This window comes from Camelus bactrianus, chromosome 12, assembly GCF_048773025.1.
Source record: "Camelus bactrianus isolate YW-2024 breed Bactrian camel chromosome 12, ASM4877302v1, whole genome shotgun sequence".
Classification (NCBI taxonomy): domain Eukaryota; kingdom Metazoa; phylum Chordata; class Mammalia; order Artiodactyla; family Camelidae; genus Camelus; species Camelus bactrianus.
In genome coordinates this window covers 15,716,448-15,741,148 of record NC_133550.1, presented here as the reverse complement: position 1 = coordinate 15,741,148, position 24,701 = coordinate 15,716,448, and the positions used below count along the sequence as shown (strand labels likewise).

Genomic DNA, 24,701 nt, shown 5'->3' with positions numbered 1-24,701 from the left:
AGATGGTAACGAGGAATAGAAAATTTCATATTATATATAAAGTAATGGAACTAAACTGTGGGCCCCAAGAGTAGGGACTGCAGGTGGGAAAAGCTCCAACAGGCCAGGATCAAGTCCTGCTTCAGCTGAAGAGGTCCATAAGGGCATATGATACAAGTCAAGCTCTTGACGCTCCAAAGAGAATGTTCTATTTTCCACCAGAAAACGTTCCTATTGTTAAGATTAATCCTTAACTGACCTAATTAGTTTTATAGACAATGCTAGAGAAAGCAGCATCCTTTCTCTAACAAGTAACTGAATTGTGGTCTGCCAAGATAAAGAATAACACACCATTCTTTTGAATATTTCTTTAATATTACATTTAAATATTCTCTTTAAATACAACATTATCACAATGTAAAGGACCTAAAAGGCAAAAAAAAAATTTTTTTTCAGAACCAGACAAGCTTTGGATTCACATTGAAAATACTACCTGTGTACAGAATGTGAGAAAGGAAATTGGAAAATAATAGGAGCTGTAATAATGAGCATTTCTTTCATCTAGGCCTCGACTAAGCAGGACTGAAGCTCTCTGCTTCTGTGATCAGCGGCCTAGATTTTCTAGCAACCATGAGCTATAGTTCTGTCCAACTCAGGTAGCACCAGACTAGGTTGGGACTAGGTTGTAGAAAAGGCCTTTTGCTTGACAAGACAGTAAATGCTAAATGTTAATATTTAGCATTTAGCAGCTTGGGATAGGCGAGTCAGAATCTCAGTCAGTGAAGGGATGGACTTATATTAAGGAACTAGTTTTTCAGAAAAGTTATCTTGGGGGGTTGACAATGAGTTTCATTAGATTCAGATTCTTGGTCTGATCCCAAATGTGTGTCTTACTGAACAGCTGGAGGCCACGTCTCAGCTTAGGCCGGCCTTCCTGAGGAGGGCATGTATAGCGCTTACCCTCCCCTTCCAACACAGACTTCCAGACAGATTCTTCTCCGTAGAGTCAAATTCCCAGTTACGCTTTAGTCTTATATTTGAGGGAACCACGAAGGTGCGGGAGTGTTGCCCAAACCTGGATCTCAGGTACTTAAGACTCAAATTATTTTGTGAGGCCAGAGGATGGGGAGAGATAAAGACCTATGACTTAGTAATTCCCCTCCAAATCTAAAACCAGGCAAAAACAGGAACGAACAGGAGAGGCAGAATGAGTTAAAAGATGTATTGGTGTTAAATACAAGGCCTTTCAGGCTCAGTTTAGCTTTGATAGGTGAAACGCTGCTGTGACATACATGGAAGTTGCTTTCCGACACCAGGGCCTTAATGTCCCACAAGAAAAGGCTTCATGAGCAAGTTAAGTAGGAACAGTTATCTCCTCCACCAAAAAAAAAATTTATTTGTTTTTTCCTGGTTACTGAACCACGCCAGAAGTGAAGCATGGGGAAAGGACGCTAAAGTAGTGTTTTGCTCCCTACTGCCTCCCTTTTAAAACAGAGGCAAAGATACCTTTGCTGATAGAAAAGAATTCAGTGCTGTTCAAAGGAGTTTATCCTGGAATATATGCTGGGCATAAGAGGAACTGGAACTGTATCCTCTCCAGTTCAGGTGCCAATTGAATTTGAGTCCTACTTTATAGCCCTTCAAAGGTTATAGTCAAAACCTGATTTCTTTAGAACCTGGGAGTTGTATGTAGTGTTTAAGAACTGGTTTAGCTTCCAATTTTTATATACCAAGATGGAGGGATTCAATAAACACTTGCAGTTCTTGGGGCTGAATATTGTAAGAATACCCTGTGTATCTAAGAAGGACCATTAGGGTAGATACAGAAAAAAAGGAATAAAAACTAGTTGGTGACTTTAGACTGCCACATCCTACATTCCTTTAAAGCTCAAATCTCCCAAAGTGGGGGGAAAAAACGTGGGTGGAAAAGCAACCGTGGCATGAACGAAGCCATCTTCTTCCCAGACAGCAGCCTGTTCCTGCTGCCTCCTTTGGACATAGTTAATGCTTCATACAGGCCTCCCATGGGATGTGTGAGCCCCAGACTAAAGCGGCCTGACAGAGCGAGGGTTAGACGCGTAGAGAAGACTCAGGCTCTTTATACCGCGTCCCCAGCCGGTCTGGCTCTTTCCCTTCAAAGGAAAAAGGATGGAGGTGGTGGTGGGGGGGGGAGGCGGGGGAGACAAATAGACGAGGTTAACTCTAGTACCTAAGAACATGTGAAAGAAACAATTCAAGTTACAGACCAGGAATCCCCAGTGTGGGGAGCAGGTCAGAGAACACCAAACATGTCAAATATTAACTTATTTACCAAACAGGGGGCCAGGAAAGGCAGGTCAAATTTTTATAAATCCTGGAGGTTTTGTACAGAAGCAGAGACCCTTCCACCCCCTCTTCTCTGGATTCGACCAGGTGACATTTCAACTGTACTATTATGATACACCAAGATGGGGGATCAGAGTAACCACTGAGGAAAATGAGCCTGTACCCCACCTGGAGCTCAGGAGAGGGGGAGGGGCTTTGCCATGCTGTTCAAATTGCTGTGTTCTGGTCCCTACATGAATAGCTGCTTGAATTACCCAGCTTCTCCTGTGAGATCCTCGTTCTTTGTTCCGGTGGCCCAGCAAGCTCAGTATGCAGCCTCCTCTGCCCCGACTGTAGCCCCAGATTGAGCTGGGGCTGGTCTCCTTGGTTCTGTTTGCCCTTTAAAAAATACTTGTACAAACAATCCTTTCCCACCCAATCCCCAGAGACCCCAATAAAATAACAAGGGAGCAGCAGCTGCTTCTACAGTTTTGTTTTGAAATGGTGTTAGATAAAATAAGGGAATAAATAGAGACTGGGTGAGAGGCAGAATCTCCATCCCCGTGTCACACTGCCAGAGGGAGCTCTGGGGAAGGCTCTTCGGGGGGCCGGTCCTCACTCCGCTGTGCGGTCTTCTCCACCACACAGCCCTCTTCATTGTCCGTGCGGAAGGGGAGGCTGGAGGGGGACCAGGAGGGACGGAAGTCTTCATTCCCAGGCTCCTCGGGGTTACAATCTTCGGGCACTAGTGCTTCTAGAGTGGATGTTTTCCCCACCTCTGATTTACAGAGGGCAGCCGGGTCTGTTGGGCTACAAGCCACCAGTGAGGTAACAGGGAGAGAGAAGACATTCAGATCCTTCTCCTTGGGGAAAGAGGATGGGACTTCTTCTGTATCAGGCTCTCCTTTCACCCCCAGGACTGGCCTCTGCTCCACCTGGTAATAGACTAGGGGCCCACTGTTCAAGTAGGATGCGTTGTTCACTGTGGAGGCGGCTGGGTGGTCTGAGTTCTCGGCAAAACACAGCACGGAGGAGCCTGGGGGCAGCTGAGCCTGGATGAGAATGGGGGCCGTGAGGCCTGGGCACAGCTCTTCGGGGACAGCCAGGGGCTCCTCCAGGATGCACACGCCCAGGCTCTCTATGCTGGAGTCCAGGCTGGCACTGGAGCCGCTGGAGTCCTCCTCCGCCTTGAGCCGCTCCAGTTCCTCCGCGCTCTGCAGGTGCATCACTGCCGTCTCATTCTCAGCAATGAACTCCTGGAAGTCCTGTGTCTCCGAGCCCTGGGCTGCGGCCAGGCTGCAGCTGGCAGTGGGGGAGGGCTCCTCGTCCGGCGCTGGTGGGCGGCTCACCTGCCGCTTGCTCTCCAGCTCCAGCTTCATGATGGTGTGGAGGTAATGAGTCCGGACCCGAATTGGATTGAATTCAATGCGTCCAGCCATGTTCCCACAGCCATCCCGGGAGCAGCCACATGGGAAGGACATGCGATCCACCTAAGGAGGAGACAAGGAGGTTGAGGTCAGGTGAGATAGGAGACATTAGCTGGCGAACACAGGGAGCTGGGGTCTGAGGGCTTCTTACAAGAGAACCACCAATTCAAAACATGACCTGCAGCATCAGCTAACAGAGCTCTAGGTGGGAGTCTTCAGGCCACTTGCATTTCAATTCCAGCGCAGCCATTAATTAGTTGTGTGACCTCAAGAAAGTCATTTCTCTCTCTAGGGCTTTGTTTCCTCTTCTAAACAAAAAGTAGACAACGATCAGGCCAAAGGGCCTTTCCAGTTAAAAGTCCAGAGATTCCACTCTGAATGCTGACAGTTCTCAGAGAAAAGAAATGTATGTACCTCAGAGACTTTTCTAGAACTTACCTGCTGTATTAAGAAAACAGAAGGCCAGTAAGCCTTCTTTGATGCGTTCCTTGATGACAGGCATGGGAAAGGGGGCAGCAGATCTAGCTCGTCCAAAGCAATACATGCTGGGGCAACTAGGCGAGAGTAACCTTTGCCTGCTAAGATGCTGTAAGGAAGGTTCAAACAAAACAATGGCCAGCTCTTCACTACCTGCTTCATTTCCCTCTGTGGGTTGACCAATTTGGTTGGGAAGCAGTTATCAAGGTAATGAACTTACAGACCAGGGGTATCTGGAAAGGAGATGCTTTCTACCTCTTTATCTCCCTTTTGAGTCCCAAAAAAGAAAAAAAAACCCCACAAAATTCACATATACCAAAAATAAAATTAAAAACGTGAGTAGACAGATAGGTACAGATACACATTGACTTCCTATGCCATCAACTTCTAGAACTCTCCCTCCTAGTTATTAGGAACAGTCCATTTCTTAGGACTGTCCTCAGACTGATTCGTTGTGGGACTTAAGTCTCAGAAGCGTTATCTGGCCAGACCTGCTATAGCTATTTGATACCAACCTGAAATTAAGAAAGAAAAGGTTGGTTAGGATAAATTTAACCACAAGGACTCAGTCCCCATAGCCTCAGTATGCAAGTTCTAGATAAAATTCATTCTTTGGGATGGTACTGCCCTTTTCAATTGAGATGTGTCTTCCAAACCGCCCCTTGTCAGAAGGCCATCGGGGGATGATGCCTTCTGTGCGTTAGGACACCGTGGATTAAAGCTCTTCCAGCTCAAGTCTGCTCCTGAATTACAGATTCTGAGAACTATTCTCAATTTTACAAAACTGGAGTAGAGGTAGAGGTACTGTGAATAAGGGCCGGATAAAACCTAAAAGGCCTACCTCAGTTCTCTGCTCCCATTTATGTCAAGGAATCAGTCAATACAGAAACAACTACTACATGTTAGACTTCTAACCCCTCATCCTCCATGTGCAGACGACTGCTTCTGTCACCTCTGAGGTGAGAGCACAGAAAAAAAGATACCCATCGCTCTCTCCACAGCCTAAGAATCCTGTCATACTTGTTTTCTTTGTTGGCGGAGGAAGGTTGCAGAACTGGGGAGTGTTCAGTCATGGCAAGTCCACCTGTGCATGGCCACCTCCCATGTTCACAGGCGCCCACACCCCAGCCCCTGACACTAGTGTAGACGGACCGTCTCAGGCCAGCTGGACTGACCTGGCATTTAATCCCAGCCTGGCTACAGGCACACGCTTCCGGGTCACAGTACAGTCGACAGTCACAACCACACTCTTCCCGTGACAGGCGGATGGCTCGAAGTTCTTGCTTCTCTTCAGCATCAATGCGGTGGACCCCAGAAGCTCTCAGCAGGGCCCGTCGCCGTTTGGTGGGCAGGGGCTGCAGGAAGAAGTAATCATCCACCTCCACATTTTCCACATCAATATCTTCATCTGAAACATCATCCAGTGTCAGGCCGTCGGCCTCCACCGACTCCACTGTCCCATTCTTGGTCAGCTGCCGAAAGACAAGAAGGAAGGTCAGCCTCTAGGGCTACCAGCAGGAGCTTCTCACCCAGCGCACCCAGGGCAGCACGATCCAGGTGAACCTTCTGCCGTGAGGGACAAATCTGTGCAGCCCATCCTGTTGTGTGTGTGGCCAAGGGGCTCTGTAAGCATGGCTAGTGCAACTGAGTACATTTAACTTTAATTAATTAAACTAGTGGCTACCATACTGGGTAGTATAAGTCAAGAGAAGTAGTCTAGAGCAGGAAGATAGGAAACCTTCTGTAGTTCTAACACCACCCTTCAACACAAGGGACATCACCTTTCGGATCAAAGTTTCTTAAAACCCCTGGCTCATCCTCCTTCCTGAAGATAATCTTTTCCCACAAATAGACCCTCAATTCTCAGGCTTATGCCCGTGGGCTTCAGCTAACCTGCCTTCTAATACAGGGAGGACAAGGTCCATCAATGGCTGGATGTTCCTTGGATATAAATAACCTTGCAAAACACCCTTCAATTTGTACACCGAAGGACCCAAAAGCACATTCTGGGAAGAAGAGCACATTTAAGTGTAGTACAAGGCTACCTGCCAGGTCTTTGTCAGTGAACCTGAATCCCCACAGTGTGAATAATTATCTGTGCATACACAGAAGAGCTTCGTTTCACTGGGAGGAGGAAAAAAACCAAGCAAGTTATTAACAGGTATCAAAGAAAGCCTTCACTTCCAATCCATGGCCTAGAAGAAATACATTCTTTCTCCTTCCTAGTCCTTTTTTATTTGATTTCAGAGGAAAGCTGCATGCGAGGTAGGGTGGCGTGTACAATACTGAGTGTACGCTCTACAGGCAGAAATCTGGGCTCTCTGGGTAAGAAGGACAGAGAGCCCGGAAAGGGAATCTTAGTGGAAGGACAGGCTGAAGACAATCTGTGGCTGAATGAGTTCTGAAAACTCACGAGGGAATTCAGGTAAAGAAAATGAGGCCTCATAACCCCCAGGGCTCTGGAAGCTACTAGCAGGATGAAAGCCAAGCTACTGGGGGGTTTGGCTTATTGCATCAGCCAGCCGGAGTAGTGCCGGTAAAGGAATAGCTCCTGGGAGAGACGTGATGCAACAGACCGGGTAACAGGCCATATACTTGTTTTGTTTGTTTGTTTGTTTGTTTGTTTGTTTGTTTGTTTGTGGGGAGGTGACATAGAAATGAAGGAAATAAAGTGGTGCTTCTGGGGATTCCCTAGTCAGTTATTTCCATCCCAGGCAGGCCAACTACGAGTCACCTTTCTGCAGACCTTACGTCGCCCATTTCACCAGGGTTGGCCTCCTCCTAGCCTCTCAAAGGAAAGGGATCAGAGATGCAATAGAAAGAAACCCATGCAGATCTGAGAATCTGATGTATTATAATAGAGGTGGCATTTCAAGTCAGTGAGAAAAAAAAGCCTTCTAGTCATTAAATGGTATTGGGACAACTGGATTTTCTTCTGGAAAAAAAAATTAAGTTAGATCCTCAATTCATACTGTTCATAATAATGAATTCCGTACAGATAAAAGGCCAAAAAAAGTAATAGAAATATTAGAAAAATTATAGATACTAATACTGGTACAGAGCACCAGCAGCTGTTTTCTTTTGTTCTTTTTGTGTGTGTGTGGCATTCCAGAACGACAACAAGTATTAGACGGCATATGGGATATGCAAAATGTCTATTTTTAAGACCAACTGCCTCCCCTATAGAATGCTAAAGATAGGAGAAACTTCTAAGAAAAGAGTAAATTGGACCTGGGGAGAGCAAAGAAAGGATTTTCTCTTGACACAGAAAGATGCATTAGATGCCACCATGGTGCTGCTCACTAAATCCACTAACAAGTAGGATTTCCTGTATCTCCATCTTGAGTTTGCCTGGCTTTGTCCCTAGACCGCCTACAAGGGAGGACCCAAAACTGGGTGGTACCCTGCTTTGACAGGTCATCCCTCTAACAGATGCAGGAGCGGGGTTTCTTCTCAGGGAAAGGGAAGAGAGCCTTCACTGCAAATGATGAGAGCGGTGTTTATTTGCCCAGCTGTTGCTATAGCAGCAGGAAGGTGATAGGGTCAGTGATGGAATTCCTCAGACAGAAGAAAGGGAAGCCTGAATGTCATTCTAGTTAGAAAAACAGGTGGAAGGCTTTAGGCGTAGACTGCGGGGAGTAGACAGAGAGCTCTCAAAGGGAGAGAGCGGGAGAGCCAGTTCACATACATCCTCTGCCCCCAGTTCTCCAATGCTAGCACATTCTGGTGTCTCATTAGGATTTCACCCACAACCTAGGAAAAAAATGCAGCCACCTGTTGTAATGTGGGTCTCCATACTCTGAGCCCAGAAGAAACATTGCCAGGCCTAAAGCTGTATTCCCCAAATTTGGAACTGGGAACTCAGGGGGCAACTTTTGCAGACGGGTGGAAAATCTAGCTGTGGCATACTGAGCAATGCTGAGCACAAACGGGCAGCTATAAAGAGCAGCTGAGATGGTCTTCTTCCAGCCCCTGCTCTCCTCCTCAACTCGAGGAGCTGGTGCGGCATTGGATTGCAGGCCCAGGGCAAATCGAAATAAATATTTGGTAATGCAGTTGTTTACACCTAAAAAACTATCACCTAGAAGCAACAGGAGTTACAGAAACTGTGGGATCTCTTCCAAGAGTGTAAAAGATCCAAAACTTACTCCGTGCATCAGGGAACTGGACGATCACTTGACAAGAAATTAAAACACTGCTTCCTCAGGTTCCAGGGGTGGCAGATTCGAATGACTTCAGGTATTCAGATTTTCAACTTCAAAAAAAATTGTAGAGGGGGCAAGCATAGGGAATTCTAGGGAAGCCATTTTGCTATCTCTGCTAGACTCCCCACCAGAGACAAAAAGAATGGTGTCTCAGACTGAGATCTGATCCCAAATCTGAGATTTCTCATGAGAAAGATGTGAAATCTCTACACGCCAAACGCAACAGTCCAAAAACAAACAAACAAGAAAACACAACACGGCAGACCTAGATGGTTTCCCGCTTTATCTTAGCCCACGGGAAGTACCAGACCCCAGGCCCCTCAGGCACCTTCATCTTCTTGGCATGGAGTTTCTCCTCCTTCAGGTGTTCACGGAGAATCTCCCGATGGTTCACCTCCTGCTCTTGAGCAAACTCACAGAGAGTATAGCTGCGAACAGAGTTGTGGCGCTGGGCCATGCCCAGAGAGCTGCCGCCCTGGCTGGGCACACTGGTGAATCCCTGGCGCCGGGCAAAGTAGTACACAGTCACCTGGTCAAAGCGCACATTCTTCCTCCGCAGCTGCTTCTGCCGCTTCAGGATGGATGTGGCTGAGAAGAGAGAACAGAAAGTTTTATTAACCCAGACGTGGCCTGTTTGGGGACTTCACTATTTCTCATTCACCCAGGCTCTCAACTCTTCTCCAAAGGTGCTCCCAGTATCTACAGACCTTCCTAATTTTCAAATCTTAAATGCACAGTTGGAAGGGACCCTGAACATCAGCTGGTCCATACCACTGCCTTGCCTCCAGATTGACTTCACCCCAAACAGATGACCACAAAATCTATTTTTAGACATCAGCTGGGAAGAGAATCCCTAGGTAATCTTTTCAGGATATATCAATCTCCATAGCTTCACTGTCCAATCCAGCAGCTACTAGCCACATGTGGTAATTTAGATTAAAATGAAAAAAAAAATTTAAATTCAGCTCCTCAGTTAACACCAATCACACTTCAAATGCTCAACAGCCACATATGGCTATTGGCTACTATACTGGACAGTGAAGATACAGAACATTTCTATCATAACAGAAAATTCTATTGACCAGTGTTGGTCAATAGCAGGAGAGAGCTTTCTTTCTTCTATAAAGGGCCAGGTAGTAAATATTTTATGCTTTGCAGGCCATGATGTCTCTGTTGCAACTATTTAACTCTGCCATTATAGCATGAAAGCCATCAAAAACACGGTGTGGCTGTGTTCCAATAAAACTTTATTTACAAAAATAGGCAGTGGGCCAGATTTAGCTCATGGGCAACTCTTGATCTATAGAATCAGAGGTTCCTTCCAAGAAACTAATTGAGCCGTAAGAATTAAGAAATGTGGAGATGCCCTAGTTGTCCAGGCAGTAAGCACTTATGTCCTGCTAGAGCTACAGTTTTGTGGAACTCTATGGGACTCTGGTGGGGCGGGGTAGAATCCTGGACGACTCCTTCAATTAAATTCAACCCTTTCTGGAGACTCACAAACCACAGCTCAAGTAAAATCAGCTAGAATAAATCATCCTTAAGTCTGTGATATTAGAGCAATTAGGTCCTCCAAAGAGCAAGGTTGAGCTAAAGGTGGGAAAGATTATGATTAAAGGCAAATCCCCAAGCTAGACAGATGCTGTCTTAACAAATGCAGTGGGCTCTGATGCGAGGCTTGGGGGATGGGGGTGTAGGCAGGGAGGGAGCGGCTCACTCACGTGTGAAGCTGGCAGTTGTAGGAGGATTGAGGCTGTCGCAGCTGTCTGCACTGTCACTGCTGGAGATCTCATCATCTGAGTTGGAAACTGATGAGCCCACATCCACATCATCAAACTTCCTCTTGAGACCCGAGCCCGTGAATGCATCCATTGGTTTCAAAGGGGTTTCCTTGGGGAGCCCACCACGCTGGCCCCAAACCCCCTGCTCACCACCAGTTAGCCAGGTGCATTAGGATTCTGCCCAGGGGAAAAGAGGAATCAGCGTTCCTGTCCTCAGACAGACCCCTCCCAAGTCCATACACACAGCTCTCCAAGTGAAGAAAGCAAGCACCTGAGCTAAGCACCGAGGTCTGCTCTCTAGAGACTAGGTCGTATCTCCACTTATTCCCGCCAGCACGCTCCTACTTTTGTTTCTCCTCAGCCCCTCCAGTCTCAGTCATTCTCAGAATAATGAGATGAGTAGCAGCAGCACCTTTCCCAGCGGAGTGAAGGCCTTTGGTTCCAAGCCACCAGGGCTCTAGGCTTCATTAGCCCAGGGGTAACAGTAGCTGCTCTTCTGATCCCCCAAGAGAGCGCTCCATGGGGCCAGTAGGAGGGACTGGGGATCAAAGGCAGAATCAGGCTGTGCCTAAACCTACACTCGATCCAATGATTTTTCCTAGTGGAAATATAGCCTGGCACTTCCTGAAGTGTATCCATTAAACTAGCTAGTTCCACAGATATTAATATGTTAATTGCTTTTACAAGGAAACAGGACTGCTGTGTCAAAATGCTTTAGGAAACTGCTTCTGGGAAGACCTCTTAAAGGCTTTTAATATGCTAATGGTGAAGGGTGGGAGAAAACAGAATGCAGAGTTTCACACACATGATTAAGGAACCCCTTATTTCTAGAGTATCTTGGGGGGCAAATGATCCTTGGAACACACTTTGGGAAATACTGCTCTAGGCTTTCAACTTCAAAGTAAGCTGACAGTCAGGGAAACGCTTTACCCGGATCTTCACAAATGTGAAGTGTCTCACGAGGCTCCTAAAAAGGTCAAATTTGGTTCTAAAGAATGGACTGAAAGAGGGGGGTGGGGATTGACTGACAATTAGAATCTGTGCTGGCTTCAAAGCCAAGAATCTTTCCCAATCTCATACTGCTCCAGAAAAAGGGCCCAGCTGATCTACCATCATCCTCTGTGCAAGGAAGACTTAGCTTTACAGTCTTTGCCCTCTATAAAGAAACCAGCAAGGACACAACAAATAGCAAAAGAAGTGACAATTTACTCTGGTTACATCAATACAGCAGGCAGTGTTTCAGCATGCTGCCACACAACCAAAGAGTCTGGGGCAGTCCACTTCCCAGGTACAAATCTTTCTCCTCCTCCACCTTTGGACTTAAATTCCCAAGGATATGAATCTGCTCAGCAGAAACACTGTCAGAGCCGAAGCCACATGTGATGATACAAAACCTCCCTGCTTTGCCTCAGTAATGCCAGAATCTCCCCAGACTATGATCTCACTAGTTGCTAATTATGCAGCAGGAATAACAACACTGCCCAGAAAGCCAGGGCTGCATTACTGCAGAGCAGCTACCCAGAATATACTGTGGTGTCAAGATTTGCCTGCTACAGAGCTGTTTTTCTGGACTGTCTCTTGGAAGCAATTTGCCTGCTCTTGGGTCAGCTCTACAGAGTCAACCAGACCTAATAAGCACTTTAGATATTTCCTAATCTATCTATCCAGATCTCATTAAAATTTTTCATTCAAGTCACAAGATGCACCCAAGAAACCTCAGGCATCATAGGTCTCAGACAAGCATAGTCCTGAAATAAACTGACCAGTGAGAAAAATGTAAGCAAGTACTTGATAAGAATTACAATGAAATTTTTAAAATAAACTCAAAGTGTCAATTATGTTCTTCAGCTTACTCATCTCACCATCAGAGGTCACGTTCCTAGGACATGGTAAGAATGGAGAGAGCCAAAGACTTTCATGGGTTAAGATTTCATCTGGGCTTAAAGCTACATATTAACTAACAAATTTCTCATTCCATTCCATTATTGGGGGAGGGGAGACCTTTGCAATCGAATACTTATGTGGGTGGAATAAAAAAAATTAGAGAATAATGTTGACCACTGAATTTAATATTTCCTCCCCACTTACAAACCTTATCGAAAATCAATTATACTTCAGTAACAAAAAAGTTTAAAAAATAATGATAAATAATAAAAAATCTTATTGACCACATGAAAAAGTAGACTAAGCTGAAAATCTTTCTCAGAAAGGACTAACGTCCCGCTTCAGTTTTAACTGAGATCCAGTTAGTGCTGCTCCTAGGAAAGTGCCTTCTTCCTCAGCCTGGAAGCACGCAGGGATTGATGACTGGGAGCAAATGTGCCCTCCTGTCCTTTGCTCGGCTGTCCCTCTGCTTCTGGTAGTGTGGGTTCCCTCTGAATATTTCTCTGTAAGCCCTGCATGTGGTTGGGTCTGGTCCAAGATAGTCTTTATTACGAGAATTCTCCACTGTCTTAACCCAGTGGCCCTTTCTCTTCAGGTCACCTTTTGTGCACTCTGGTGCAGCCAGGATTGCTGGCTGCTTGTTCTAGTCTCCTTCTCTCTTTTTCCTACGTCTTCCTCACCTCCACTTCTGGAATAGGCTTCTGGGCAATGATAGGAGGCAGGTAAGAAAGAGGCAAAAAGATGTGAAACCGAAGAGAACTGTTTTTCTTAAAATGCCTGAGAGTCTTCTGAATCTACGGCAATAAGTGTAAATAATGGGAATACTCACTGAGCTCTCGCCCCTCCCCCTCCCCATCCCAGGATGTTGGCATCACTTTCTCTGACATTAACCCATTACAAAAAAATTTTAAAAATCCAATGATTCTGTCCCAACAACCAATATAAGTTTAAATTTCAACCCAGCTTTCCTTGTCCAACTCTCTGGTGTGAACTTGACTAGTTAGATAAAGATGTTCACTGGGCACCAAGGAGAAACCTCCCATCCACTTCCACAGTGGCCTGAAGAAATCTTTTTCTACAATAGCAACAACAAGAATAGGTTCCACGCTTTTCCAATTTATGAATTCAACTTCCTTTCAAACCGCAATTAGAAATCAGTCATTCCCACCTCTCTCAACTATTTATTCATTGGCAGAGGATCAGTGCTTGTGTTCAAGAAAAACACTTCTAAGTTATACTCCAAGCACTTAAACCCATACAGAAATAATCAAGATGAGGCTGGAAAGGCAGATCATAACTGACAGTTAACTGTCAAAACGACCAACTCAAACAATAAATGCTTTTGGAGAAAATAATGCAAACCTCTATAAAAGCTTTTATGCCAGGAAAATGAAATGTCAGCTGACACTTTGTAGCTACATGCCTTACTGTCTTTTCTCAAGTGTTTCTAGCTGAATATTTCCCAAAGGTATATGAAATAATTCAGATTCACAGCATACAGAAGATACCAGGATAGCACCAAATAAAGTAGATCTATAGCATAGATGTATTTTAGTACTAGAGCTAAGCCTCTGCAGGCTTGTGTGGATTCCTTTAACAACCCCCCCAAATAAAAAACCAGCATATGTGAGACTAGCCAAAAAGAAAAAATTGCCCTTTCCCCCAGTTTTGTGGATGCAGAATGTATTGACAAAGTTTAGGTAATGCAAGCCTCTCTTGTGAATGAGTCCAAAATAAGATGAGGTACATCTCAGAGGAGAAGGCCTCTCTACTCGACTGGAACCCAACCTTCTGCTAAAGGTCAAGGGACGAAAATCTCTAGTAAGATCAGTGCTACCATCTGTAGCTGGGTTGGAGGAAGGAAGGCTTGCTGCTAAGTGTCAGGATCAACCTAAATAAGATGACGGGTCTTGTTTCTCCTTTTACAAAATACTGTGGTTAATTCTCAAATACTATGAATTTTGTGAATCCATGTGTCCTTGTGATTTACCAGGATCATGAACTTACAAAGTGCTCAAGTGAAAACATCTTGTTTAAACTAGGCATTTCAGGGAAGCCCCCCTCCAACCCTCACTCCCTGTTTTGTATCCCTTCACTGACACAAGATTAGAATTTCATGTTTAAACTCCCAAGGAATGAAGGACACGAGGTCTTTGTGGGAGAACTGGAACATGATGCTGCAGGAACCATTAACTCTCAAGGATATCCAGTCATTTACAACTCTGGCACACACCAACATCCTCCTGGCTTTGGACATTTGCAAAATGGAAAGTCAGTAAAGAAAAGGAAAATCTGAATCCACTATGGATTTACCTTGAACTGAAAACTGCAGGACAAGGGGACACTGTGTCTCTTGGGGATAACTTCTAACGTTTCATACTGAAGAATGGTTTGTGTGTCACACTGCCACTCTAAACCCCTTTAAAAGGATGAATCAAGACCATGGTACTAAAAGGGATGGATGGCAGTCAGCTGCGTGTTTGGGCCTGTGTAAAAAGATCAAGCAAGCAACCAGGGCAAGTGATGCTTTCGTTTTCTCACATAACGCCAGAAAAATGGGAGATATCAGGAACCTGAGCTGAAAGGACATGTCAAGTCACCAGTTCCCCTTAATGGACACCCCCGCTGAACCCTTCAGCTCCTGGCCCATTTCTCTCGGACTCCTGCTAACCTTCCCGCTCATTCCATTCGTCTGCAGCCCCTACCCAACCTTCCCATCCCTTCCAGCCTGCTAGACACAAATTCCCAACCACTCCTCCCACATTTTCCTCTATTTCCCCCCTCCCCTTCCTCACTTCCCTCCATCCTACATCATCTCCACTCCATTCCGAACTCAACCCGCATCCGAATTCCTGCCGGCTTCTAAGCCGCCGGTCGGTCTCCCTCAAGCTGCCCCCGCAGTCCGGGCCCGGGTCCTCCGTGCCCCTCGCTCCCACGCCTCTCCCGACTCTTTCCCTTCCCAGAGGCGCCCTAGCTCCCCGCCCCCCGACCGCTCCCGTCCGAGCCTCCCTCATTTCTGACCCCTCCATCCGCGCGGCTCTGGGATGACCACTCCTCCACAGCCGCCCAGGGGCCGATCTCGAGAAAAGACGAGGCGGCACCCTCCGCCCCGCACCCTCAGGCCCATTACCGGCCCCGCCGCAGCTGCCTCCTCCCGTGATGGTCTCTGCCGCCCCCGCTGCCGCCGCCGCCGCCGCCCTAGCCTGGGTGGGAAGGAGGGAGGAGAGAGCGAGTCCTGGGGCCGCGGCGACAGTCAGGGAGTTCCCAGGGCGGCAGGGCGGGGAAGGATGGTGGGTGGGCAGGTCGGCCGGCAGGCGGCGGAGGGCGGGCGGCTCCGGCAACTCGGGCGCCCCCGGCAGCAGCCGCACAGAACCGCCCCGGCTCCGGCTAACAATAGGATCCGGCCGCAGCGCTCTGGCTCTTATAGGCGCCGGCACGTCCGGACTGAGCCCCGGGGCACGCTGGGAAATGGAGTCTACGTGCCTGCCCCACGCCCAGCGGCATGCCGGGAGTTGGAGGCGGCTACCAGAGCAAAGCCGAAACTCTCCCGCAAACAGGCTCCAGGAGGCGGCGCCTCTGCTGCAGCGGACCCTGGGAAAGCGAGTTTGGCGCAGCTGCAGCCTTTTGAAGAGGAAGAGGGGAGACCCTCAGCTACTGATCTTCAATGACTGAACAAATACTCCTCTAAAACTCTCCTTTTTCCTTTCGCCAGGCTCACACTCCCAAGCCTAAAGGACATAATCCCCCTTATCCTCGTTCATAGGATCTTAGTCTTAAGCAGCGTTATGTGCTGCAGCCTGCCCAAAGTGTGAAGAAAATGCAAGCAATGCACAGTAATCTCAGTATGTATTGATGGATTGTTTTCTTTCCAAAATTTTCTTACATCATTTCCGATCTTCACAGCTTTGCAACCCATTTCTAAAACGGGGGAAACGAAGCTTCAGAACTCAGAAGTTGTGTGTCACTTGCCAAGGACATCCACAGCCTTGGTTTTGGATCTCACTCAGAATGGAAGAACATATTTCTTCCTTGACCTGTAAGGCCCTACAAGACAGAGGTGCACCCTCTCACATCACCAACGCCCTTTCCTATATGTTGTATTCTCTCCTACTTTTCCCCTCCCTTACTCTCCTTTACACTGGCCCCCTGGCCTCCTTGCAGTCCCTTTAACAGGACAATCATGCTCTCACCTCAGGGTCTTTTTGCTTGGAACACTCTTTCACCCGCTAGACACATACTTACTCCCTCACTTCATATTTGCTCAAATGTCCCTTTATCAGAGACCCTTCCTTGACCATATTTCTAAAATGGTGCTTCCTCTAAGTCTCTATTCCCTTGTGTTTTATATATATATAAGCATTTACCATTTGACATGTATTTGTTTTTCTGTCTTCTTTTACTTGATTAAATTTCATGAGAGTAAGAGATTGTTTCATTTACTGTATCCTCAGCACCCAGTACAAAGCCTGGTATTTGACATGAAGGATCTCCATGGATATTTCATGGATATTTATTGAATGGATGGATGGCAGGATTTAAACTCAAGTTACACTGGTTCCAAAGCATGGTGCACTTTTCATTGCCACCAAGAACTATGAGCCAGATCTACTGGCTACCAAGCCAGCTCAGTTTTTAAATTGAGAGGTTAGGTGGCTTGAAAAAAATGCCAAGAATTCCAGTTCTCTCCCCAAGGTGACAACAGAGACCCCAAGAAGCTAGGAAACAACACTGCAAAATGAAAAGCAGATTTAAAAAAAAAGCAACCCTTAGGGCCACCTGTCTGCTAAAATTTAGGCATGATATAACATGTGATCAAGGCATGAATCCTAGAGCCAGACAGCCTGAATATAAACCCCAATTCCTCTCGCTAATCGTGTGACCCTTGGCGAGGTACGCAACTTCCCTGGGCCTTACCTTCCTTATCTGCAAAGTGGGTATAACAGTATGTATCTCATAGGGTTTTGTGGAGATTAAATAGCTAATATAGTATAAAATGTTTACAACACAGTCAACGTAATGTAAATGTTCACATTTCTGTTTTTCCTGGACACACAGGAAGAAGGCTTCAGACTCTGTAGAATCAGTGGACTAAGTAATAAAAAATGGCCTGAAGGCCATGCCATGTTGGGTAGGCTAAAAAAAAGTGTTTCATAGGTCTACACATCAAGAATTTGAGCAGTCATGGAAACTCATCAGAATACCATCAGCCTCTTCAATGCCCAAGCTTTGTTGGTTAATGACACCAAACTAGAAGACAGCCAAAGCAAATTTAGCACATCCTTTGAGAAAACAGCAGAATCCAATTTGGCAGTAAGCTCTAATCAGTCAAAACAACCATCTGGACTTCTAACAAACAACACAACCACTTATTACAGTCACTTATTCACCATATTTCATTGTCTTGTTAGAATCACTAGGTAAGTTATTACAATGGTGCCATTTCACCCATAATAACTGCAATTATGCTTCCAACCTAAGCAGGACCTGTGGAGGGCAAATGACCATGAAGCTCAAGTGCAGAAGAGTAGAAACTACAAAGAAAAGTGAAAAGAAATGCTAATATTATTAATATGTAAAAAATAACAATGACATCTAATTCTAAATGTGACTGTTTTTGTTCTAGGCCATGCACAATTCATGGATGCCTGGGTTTGATTTAGGGACAAAAAGGTCAAATAGGAAGAAAAGACATATGATCAACAACAGCAGCCAAAGATGAAAACCAAAGATCAGATTTTATGTCCCAGGTAGTGCTTATACATCTGTCTTGCAGTCATGTCTTTATGTAGAAGTGGTCTTGTCTAATAATAGTAGTAGTATATGATATAATTATATAATATAATGTAACAGTATCCTAAATTTATTGAGCAACTGAATAGTAAGTACAAAATAACTGTTTTATACTCATTATCCTTTGTAATCTCTCCAACAATCCTATGAATTAAGTATTACCTCCTTTTTAAGACGAAAAAGTTGAGGTTTAAGAGGTTATTTTGTCCAAGGTCACACCGAGGAAGAGCAAGATTTGGGATTTGAGCAGAGGCTTATCTGGCACCAAAGCATATAATGTATCAACTACCCTTTACCAAAAGAAACAAAGAGTACTCCCTCCAGGGAGGTTGAAAATTAATGGGTCAGAGGATACTCTGTGCTGAGCTTCTTAGAGAAGAAGAGTTAAGATAAAAGTCTAGGCCATTGTATTTGTTTTTCTGATACAGAATTTGTAGACTTTGTAGATTTACTTTACTAGTTTATGTTTAATTATAATCCAGATCTAGAGATACAGGTACCTCTTTATGACTAATTCCACACTAACCAAAAGAGATCAATAGGGCAAATCTGGGAAAAAGACAGCCACAGCAGTTTAATTAAGCACAAACACGGTAGAAGCTGTGTGTTTTATCAAGGAAGAAGGTTCTCAAAAGGACATACACAAATTGATCTATACATGTGCATAACACACACACACACAAACACAAACCCTATCTAAAAAGCAAAATAACAAGGTTTGAGGGGACAAGACTCCAAGGGTGAGTTTAGAGAAGTCAAGCTTAATAAGCCTAAAAAAGGTGAATGAAAGTCTGAATCAAAGTCATAAAAGATGTCTAGGGAGAGATATTAACTAAATCCTTAAATGAAAAGTTAGACATTAAACTCAGGAAGAAAACTGGAATCTGCAGTGATTAAAATGAGGAATATGTACCTCATATTATGCAAATATATGAAAACAGATAAACTGGGTATTACTCATGTCCCAAAAGATCCCATGCAATACAAAATAGTACAACAATACAACAGTATTTTTTAAATAGCAAGTTCCCTTATAATTGACATTAATCCAATTGAGAATTGTAATTCATATACAATTTTTAAATCTCTGAATTTGAGAATGCAAATGCTAGGCTTGGTTGCAATTTCCAAGTTGACATGTTGAATAGGCCTATGTTCATAAGGAACAGCTCAAAGGAGATCTGGCAGTGAAGAAGAAAGATGAAGAAAAAGGGAGGAAGGAGAAAGAGATGGAAGTTTAAGGTCAAAGGTAAAACACAAGGTCACTGAAAGAAGCAAGAAGGAGAAATAAAGTATTAACAAAACAGAAAACACAAGTGCTGATGGCATTAACCTCAAGTCACATAGGTCATCTTTTACAGCTCATTCCACTTTGCAGTGGTAGTAAATTCTTCCTCATTTAAGCCTTGGAGTTTGTACAATGAAACCAAAATTTAATCACAAACTAAAAATAAATATTCTAGCAGGAAAAGCCTCGGCTCACAACTAGGAAAACAGAGCATTTTTAGGAGAAGCAGAAGAGTGATGCAGGATTACTTTATATGAATTAGCACATAAAAAATGCAGCTAGGTGGGGCATTTGTGCCATTCCTGCTGAGGCTAGAGTTCTCCTAACAGACCAGTAGAGGACATAACAGATCAAATTCCCACAGAGGAAGCATCCACGGCCAAGAAAGCTGACTGAAGATTCAGAAAAACAATAAAATGCCTCAACTTCTCTGGTCCCAAGTTATCTGGAATTGTTAGGTACTGGCCAGAGAAAAAAGCTTCAGCAAAGAGGGAAAAACCCAGTCCTGACTTCAAATAGCTGTACCCCCAAACTGGTGTTACTTTCAAAACTAAATGTTGAAGCTTTGGTCAGTCCTTCACGGTAGTCTGAAGACAGCTCAAATCTCTGCAGCAACCCTGTACAAAAGACTTTCTCTGAAAACTTGGGGATACAAAGTTTTCAGAACACTCTTCATTAGGCATAAATTAGAAATGGCTCGTCTCATTATGCCAAGTCTTCTTCACTTGCCAAGCTTCCCCATGCTCCTCCAACTCAGTGGTGAGGTCATGCTCTATCCCTCACAACATACCCAGTGCCTGACTGTACCTGACTTCCAGGAACCAGAACGTTTGCCCCCTCAAGAGGACCTCACTTTCTCAGGTCTTTCAGACTCTAGCTGTCCTGTATTTGTTGTACTGAAATCTCTTTCCAGACAGTAAGACCATCTTCATTTCCCATCCCTTTTATCTATCTATCTATCTATCTATCTATCTATCTATCTATCTATCTATCTATTTAACAGAGGTACTGGGGATTGAACCCAGGACCTCGTGCATGCTAAGCATGTGTTCTACCACTGAGCTATACCCCTACCTACTCCCATCCCTTTAAATGGCTTCTTAAACAAATCATTTCTGTGGGCAAACATTCTTATTGGAGCGCAATACTAGACAATCTTATTACTTAATAGCCACATTTTATGTAGTGATTGGTATTCAGTCCTTAAGAGTTCTGCGATGACCTCCCCCCTTTTACTTCCTGATCACTCCATTTTAACTATCAAGTCTATAAACAGATTCTTCTTGATGGAACCTATTATACCTCAAGGGAGTAGTACAGACAATGCTAAGTCAAATAGGATGCTACTCCCCCTTCTCAGGAGGGCCTAAAATCTAACCATTTTCCTTCTCGTGTACCCTCACTCGAATGGAAACATTAAACCATCTCCTTTATTTTAAATATCAACTGTCACATTGTTAAAAAGGTAAAATCCAGTAAATTTTACTTCTAGGAATATATCTTAGAGATACACGTGAAAAAACTTATGAGGATGCATGTTCAAATGGACTTAACCTAAATGGGATCCATAGGGAATGGTCATTTTTTCAAAAGAATGTCAAACTATAAATCCTAACATAGAAAGGTATTCAAGACATGTTAAACACAGAAAGCAAACTGCAGAGCATGAGTGCTACATGAATCAAGTGGGTATTTGTGTCGGGGGTCGGGGGTGAGGAGAAAAGAGAAACTTTTTTTAACGACTACCACTAAAGTACCACTAAAGAGCAGGCCTAGGTGACAAGTAGAAAAAGTTGTACCATCCTTTGTTTGAATTTATCATATTGTATATTACTTTCATAATGAAAAAGCTAGTTTAAATTTTTAACTGACAGGATCAATAGTGAAGAGATGCAATTTTTTAAAGTAAGTTGAATAATTACAATGTCCTATCACCACACCAATTCTTACCAATTATATAGCATCGGCACTATAAAATATTTTTTGGAGCTGAAGAAGGCCTAAGAGATTTTCTGGTTAATTTAAGGACCTGGGGGGAGCCTATATAGCTCAGTGGCGGACTGCATGCTTAGCATGCAAAAGATCCTAGGTTTAATCCTCAGTACCACTATCAAATAAATAAATAAACCTAATTACCACCCCCCTAAAAAAGGATCTATGATTACAAACTTATATATGTATTCATTTCTATATAAATTTGAAAACTACTCTAATAAAACCCCTAACACCAAGTAAAAATTAGTAAGTGTAAATTTATAGTAAATATATTAATAGAATTCTGTGTATCATTTACAGTAAACAAGAGTCACAGATTCAGATTTAGAAGGGACCTTAAAAGTTCAACCCTCTCAGCCTAACATTCAGAAAGAAATGGAATAAATAACGAATAAAAATAAAAATAGCAGCCTGCTGAGGAGAGAGCTGACGTCCCTGAAGCTGAGAACCAGTCCTAGAAACAATTAAAAATCAGAAAAAATACCATTAGAAATGTCCCCCGCAATGGCAATATCTGGTAATTATTCACTAAAAAAGCATTTTGGCCTTGTATTTCAAGTTGTCCAGGTCATTTTCAAATAAGTCATTTGACTTAATTTTCCAGTTTCAAAATTTTCAGTTTGTTTCAAACCAGAAGAAATCAGACCATGTTCCAGGTTGATTTTAATGAACGAAAATCTCTGTATAAAAACATTTAAACTTTATCAAATGCTTTAAACACACACACACACACACAGATCTGAATTCAGTACAGAATCTTTTGAACATTATCTTTCTTCACCTCAACATAATGTTTAAAGGGGTTTCTGGATAAAGCTTCATGGGTGAAAAAAGACCTGTAGTCGTACACATGCGCACACACAAGCGCACACAATCACAATCAGGAAGAACTAAAGAATATGATAAGAATGCGAATGGGATCGGAATGAATTTCTTGTAAAGCTTATACAAAAGAACCCTACATGAGTGAAAGAACTTCCTATGCCAAAAGAAGCAGCAGAGAGGGGAAAGAGAAAGCAGGGGTTAGTCTAACTCATTAATAGTTTGAGAAGGTCATTCAGAACAGTGAATCTGGGGAGTTACTAGGGAGATAATCCCTAGTCTTCACCTCCTCAAATTCTGTGACTCTGATAACTGATGATGCTTTAAAAGCATCTGTGTTTTCATTTTTTTAAGTCTTGATTTATTCATCATTATTTAGGTGTGGCTTATCCCTTTGGTGTTGATTCCTCGGTTCCAGCCACAGTAAGAAACCATGGACAGCACAGGGCACTGCAAGGGTGGCAGTCACGGATGGCAGTTAACAAGAGCCAGATTGCCTGGGTGTGCATTTCAGTGTCACTAGCCGCTAGCTGCCTGTTACCCAGCAAGCTCCTTAGCCATTCTGTGGCTCCTTTTCCTCATCTTCAATTAGGGATCATTATTACTGACTTTATATAGGCTTATTAAGAGGATTTAAACAAGATAATCCATGTAAAGAATTTATCACACTGCCTGGCACAAGTAAATGTGCAACAAATGTTAGCTAAAATTACTATTAGTCATAGAACTTTGGGGAATCAAAAGAAGAATTCTGTCCTATCTCTCTATTCTTTGATGAGGTTTTCAGAGGCCAATTGTGGCAAAAAGCCAGTGTGTTTGATGCAAAAAAGATCGAGCATCTAGTCTTATGAATAGAGATGTTCACTTTTATGTCAGAAAAAATTTACATGGCTCCAGACCACAAAACTTAACACCTTTCCATTACACATCACACAATTCTCATCACCATTATGCCCTACATTCACCCTAAATGATGTGGCGTTTCTATTGATATTCAACAACAATAGGGTCCAGAAATGTTAATTAAGAATAGTCGCAGAAATGCATGTTGGGCAGTAATCTGTTTGTGCCACAGATCTTGGGCCAGCACGGATGGCTGGGATTCTGCCTCCATGGCCAGGACTCCCCCACACAGTCAGACAAGTCAGGTCCTGCAGCCCTTCAAATCTCCATTTGCAACCCCCTTCAAGAGGGGAGGTTTCAATAGGTGAAGGACGCAGCAGCCACTGAGGAGGAAATGGCCCACACCTACTTCAGTATGATATGATAGCTATCATTGGTTTCTGCTGTAAAAAAAAAAAAAAAAAAGAGAGAGAGAGAAGAATCTTTAGTCAACTGTAAAACACAGGAGAAAAATATGTAGGTAAGGTTTTTATAGAGAAAGAAAAAACAGCAGGACAAGAAGCAGTATAATTATTAATTATCACAGACTACCTGTAATAAATATAAAATAAATTATAAAACCAACATGCCTCATTTTCCTCATTTGTCCGCAGAAGGTGGAAGAGAATGGCACAGAGTTAGTTATCAGTTACACTTTGTCTACTCTGGTAATGGCAAGAAGCCAAATCATACAATGATGTCACTCTCTAATAATGTCACTTTCTTTACCTCAAATACGGCGGTTAATACTTTCCCTTTCTTCTCAAAGAAGTAAAATACTATTTAAAAAAGCTCTTACACTCTGTCAGGAAAAGCGTTTGTCTTACTATTTTATTACCTTTCATTGTGTCCAGAATAAAACAAGCTTCTTCCTGAAAGTTCTGTATCATCTGAAAAAAGCAAGAAATTCTGATTATTAAAAAGTTCAGTTTGCAGTATTTATTTTGCCTATGTGGCTTTTTATTATGTTAGATTTAAGTGAAAAATAATCCTTCGTTTTGTTTTCTCTCCTGTTTAGTTTTTAAAAGTTTTACAAGCTAAGCATTCTAAAACAGCGATCTTAAAATTGGAGTATGCGTTTTCCTGGGCTAACCCCAAGACTTTCCAAGGAGCACACAGATACAGATAGGCCCATATGGGAGGAATTCAACTTCCATTATTTGTTCTTTCCTAAAATTGCCCAAGAACCTCTTTGGTTTTCCTTTTCCACTTTCCCTTCTCAAACTCCCTTTTCCCAATTTATTAAATAAAGGCAAGAGTTTCACCCTCCTGGAGTCCTGTGAAGATGCTCTGCCCTGGGGTATAAAAGCCTACTGCAGAAGTATAATTGCAAATGTGAACTCCAATGACTGGGTAATAAAGTCTTGTGGAGTCACATGGTTTCCAATTCTTCTTCACCAGAATTGAAGAGTGACCTAATCAGAAACTGTCAAATGACAGATGATTCAAAATAATTTTTCCATAACGTCACTAGTGTAATTTTTGGCACATAACTCAGAATTAAAAAAAAAAAATCCAGCCATGCTATTCTAGTGAAACTCCATCCATTCCTGTCTATCCATTTATGTGAATCAGATTCCAAAGCACTCATATCTAGGGGTAAAAAACAGGACGGAATTGATGCTGAACTCCACTTATTCTTGCAATCAATAAGCAGTATTTATCTAAAGATGAATTAATTGTAATGTGAGAGAGGGGAGGGAATTGAGTAAGCCCATTCATCTCATTAACGCACTTTTAATAAATTTTTCTTAATGGTTAACAACTACTTATCCAAACATATAATACATTTATATTGTTTTAATCAACTATATAATTGTGGTGATAATTCTATTCAGCAGAAATAATTTTTCAATTTTTATTGAAA

The 24,701-nt window shown here is 43.4% G+C and overlaps 2 protein-coding genes across 5 annotated transcripts in view; both read right to left on the bottom strand.

Annotated features, from left to right (window-relative positions):
- Positions 1-332: 332 nt before the first annotated feature.
- On the bottom strand, positions 333-10,264 carry CSRNP2 (cysteine and serine rich nuclear protein 2). Its single transcript, XM_010964289.3, has 4 exons — positions 10,114-10,264; positions 8,721-8,980; positions 5,363-5,659; positions 333-3,773 (listed from the first exon to the last, which is right to left on the bottom strand). Exons 1-4 carry the CDS (start codon positions 10,262-10,264, stop codon positions 2,850-2,852), a joined length of 1,632 nt encoding a protein of 543 aa, XP_010962591.2. The 3' UTR covers positions 333-2,849.
- The window catches only part of TFCP2 (transcription factor CP2), a 58,295-nt gene continuing 43,807 nt past the window's right edge, over positions 10,214-24,701 (bottom strand). For 2 of the 4 annotated variants that reach the window (XM_010964297.3, XM_010964295.3), the window contains exons 14-15: positions 23,673-23,724; positions 21,776-23,238 (exon numbers count right to left, since the gene is read on the bottom strand). In XM_010964297.3, coding sequence (XP_010962599.1) covers positions 23,201-23,238; positions 23,673-23,724 — 90 coding nt within the window. In that variant the 3' untranslated portion in view covers positions 21,776-23,200. Of the gene's footprint in view, positions 10,351-21,775; positions 23,239-23,672; positions 23,725-24,701 lie in introns of those variants that run through there. The other 2 variants (XM_045523499.2, XM_010964296.3) reach the window with 2 other exon arrangements.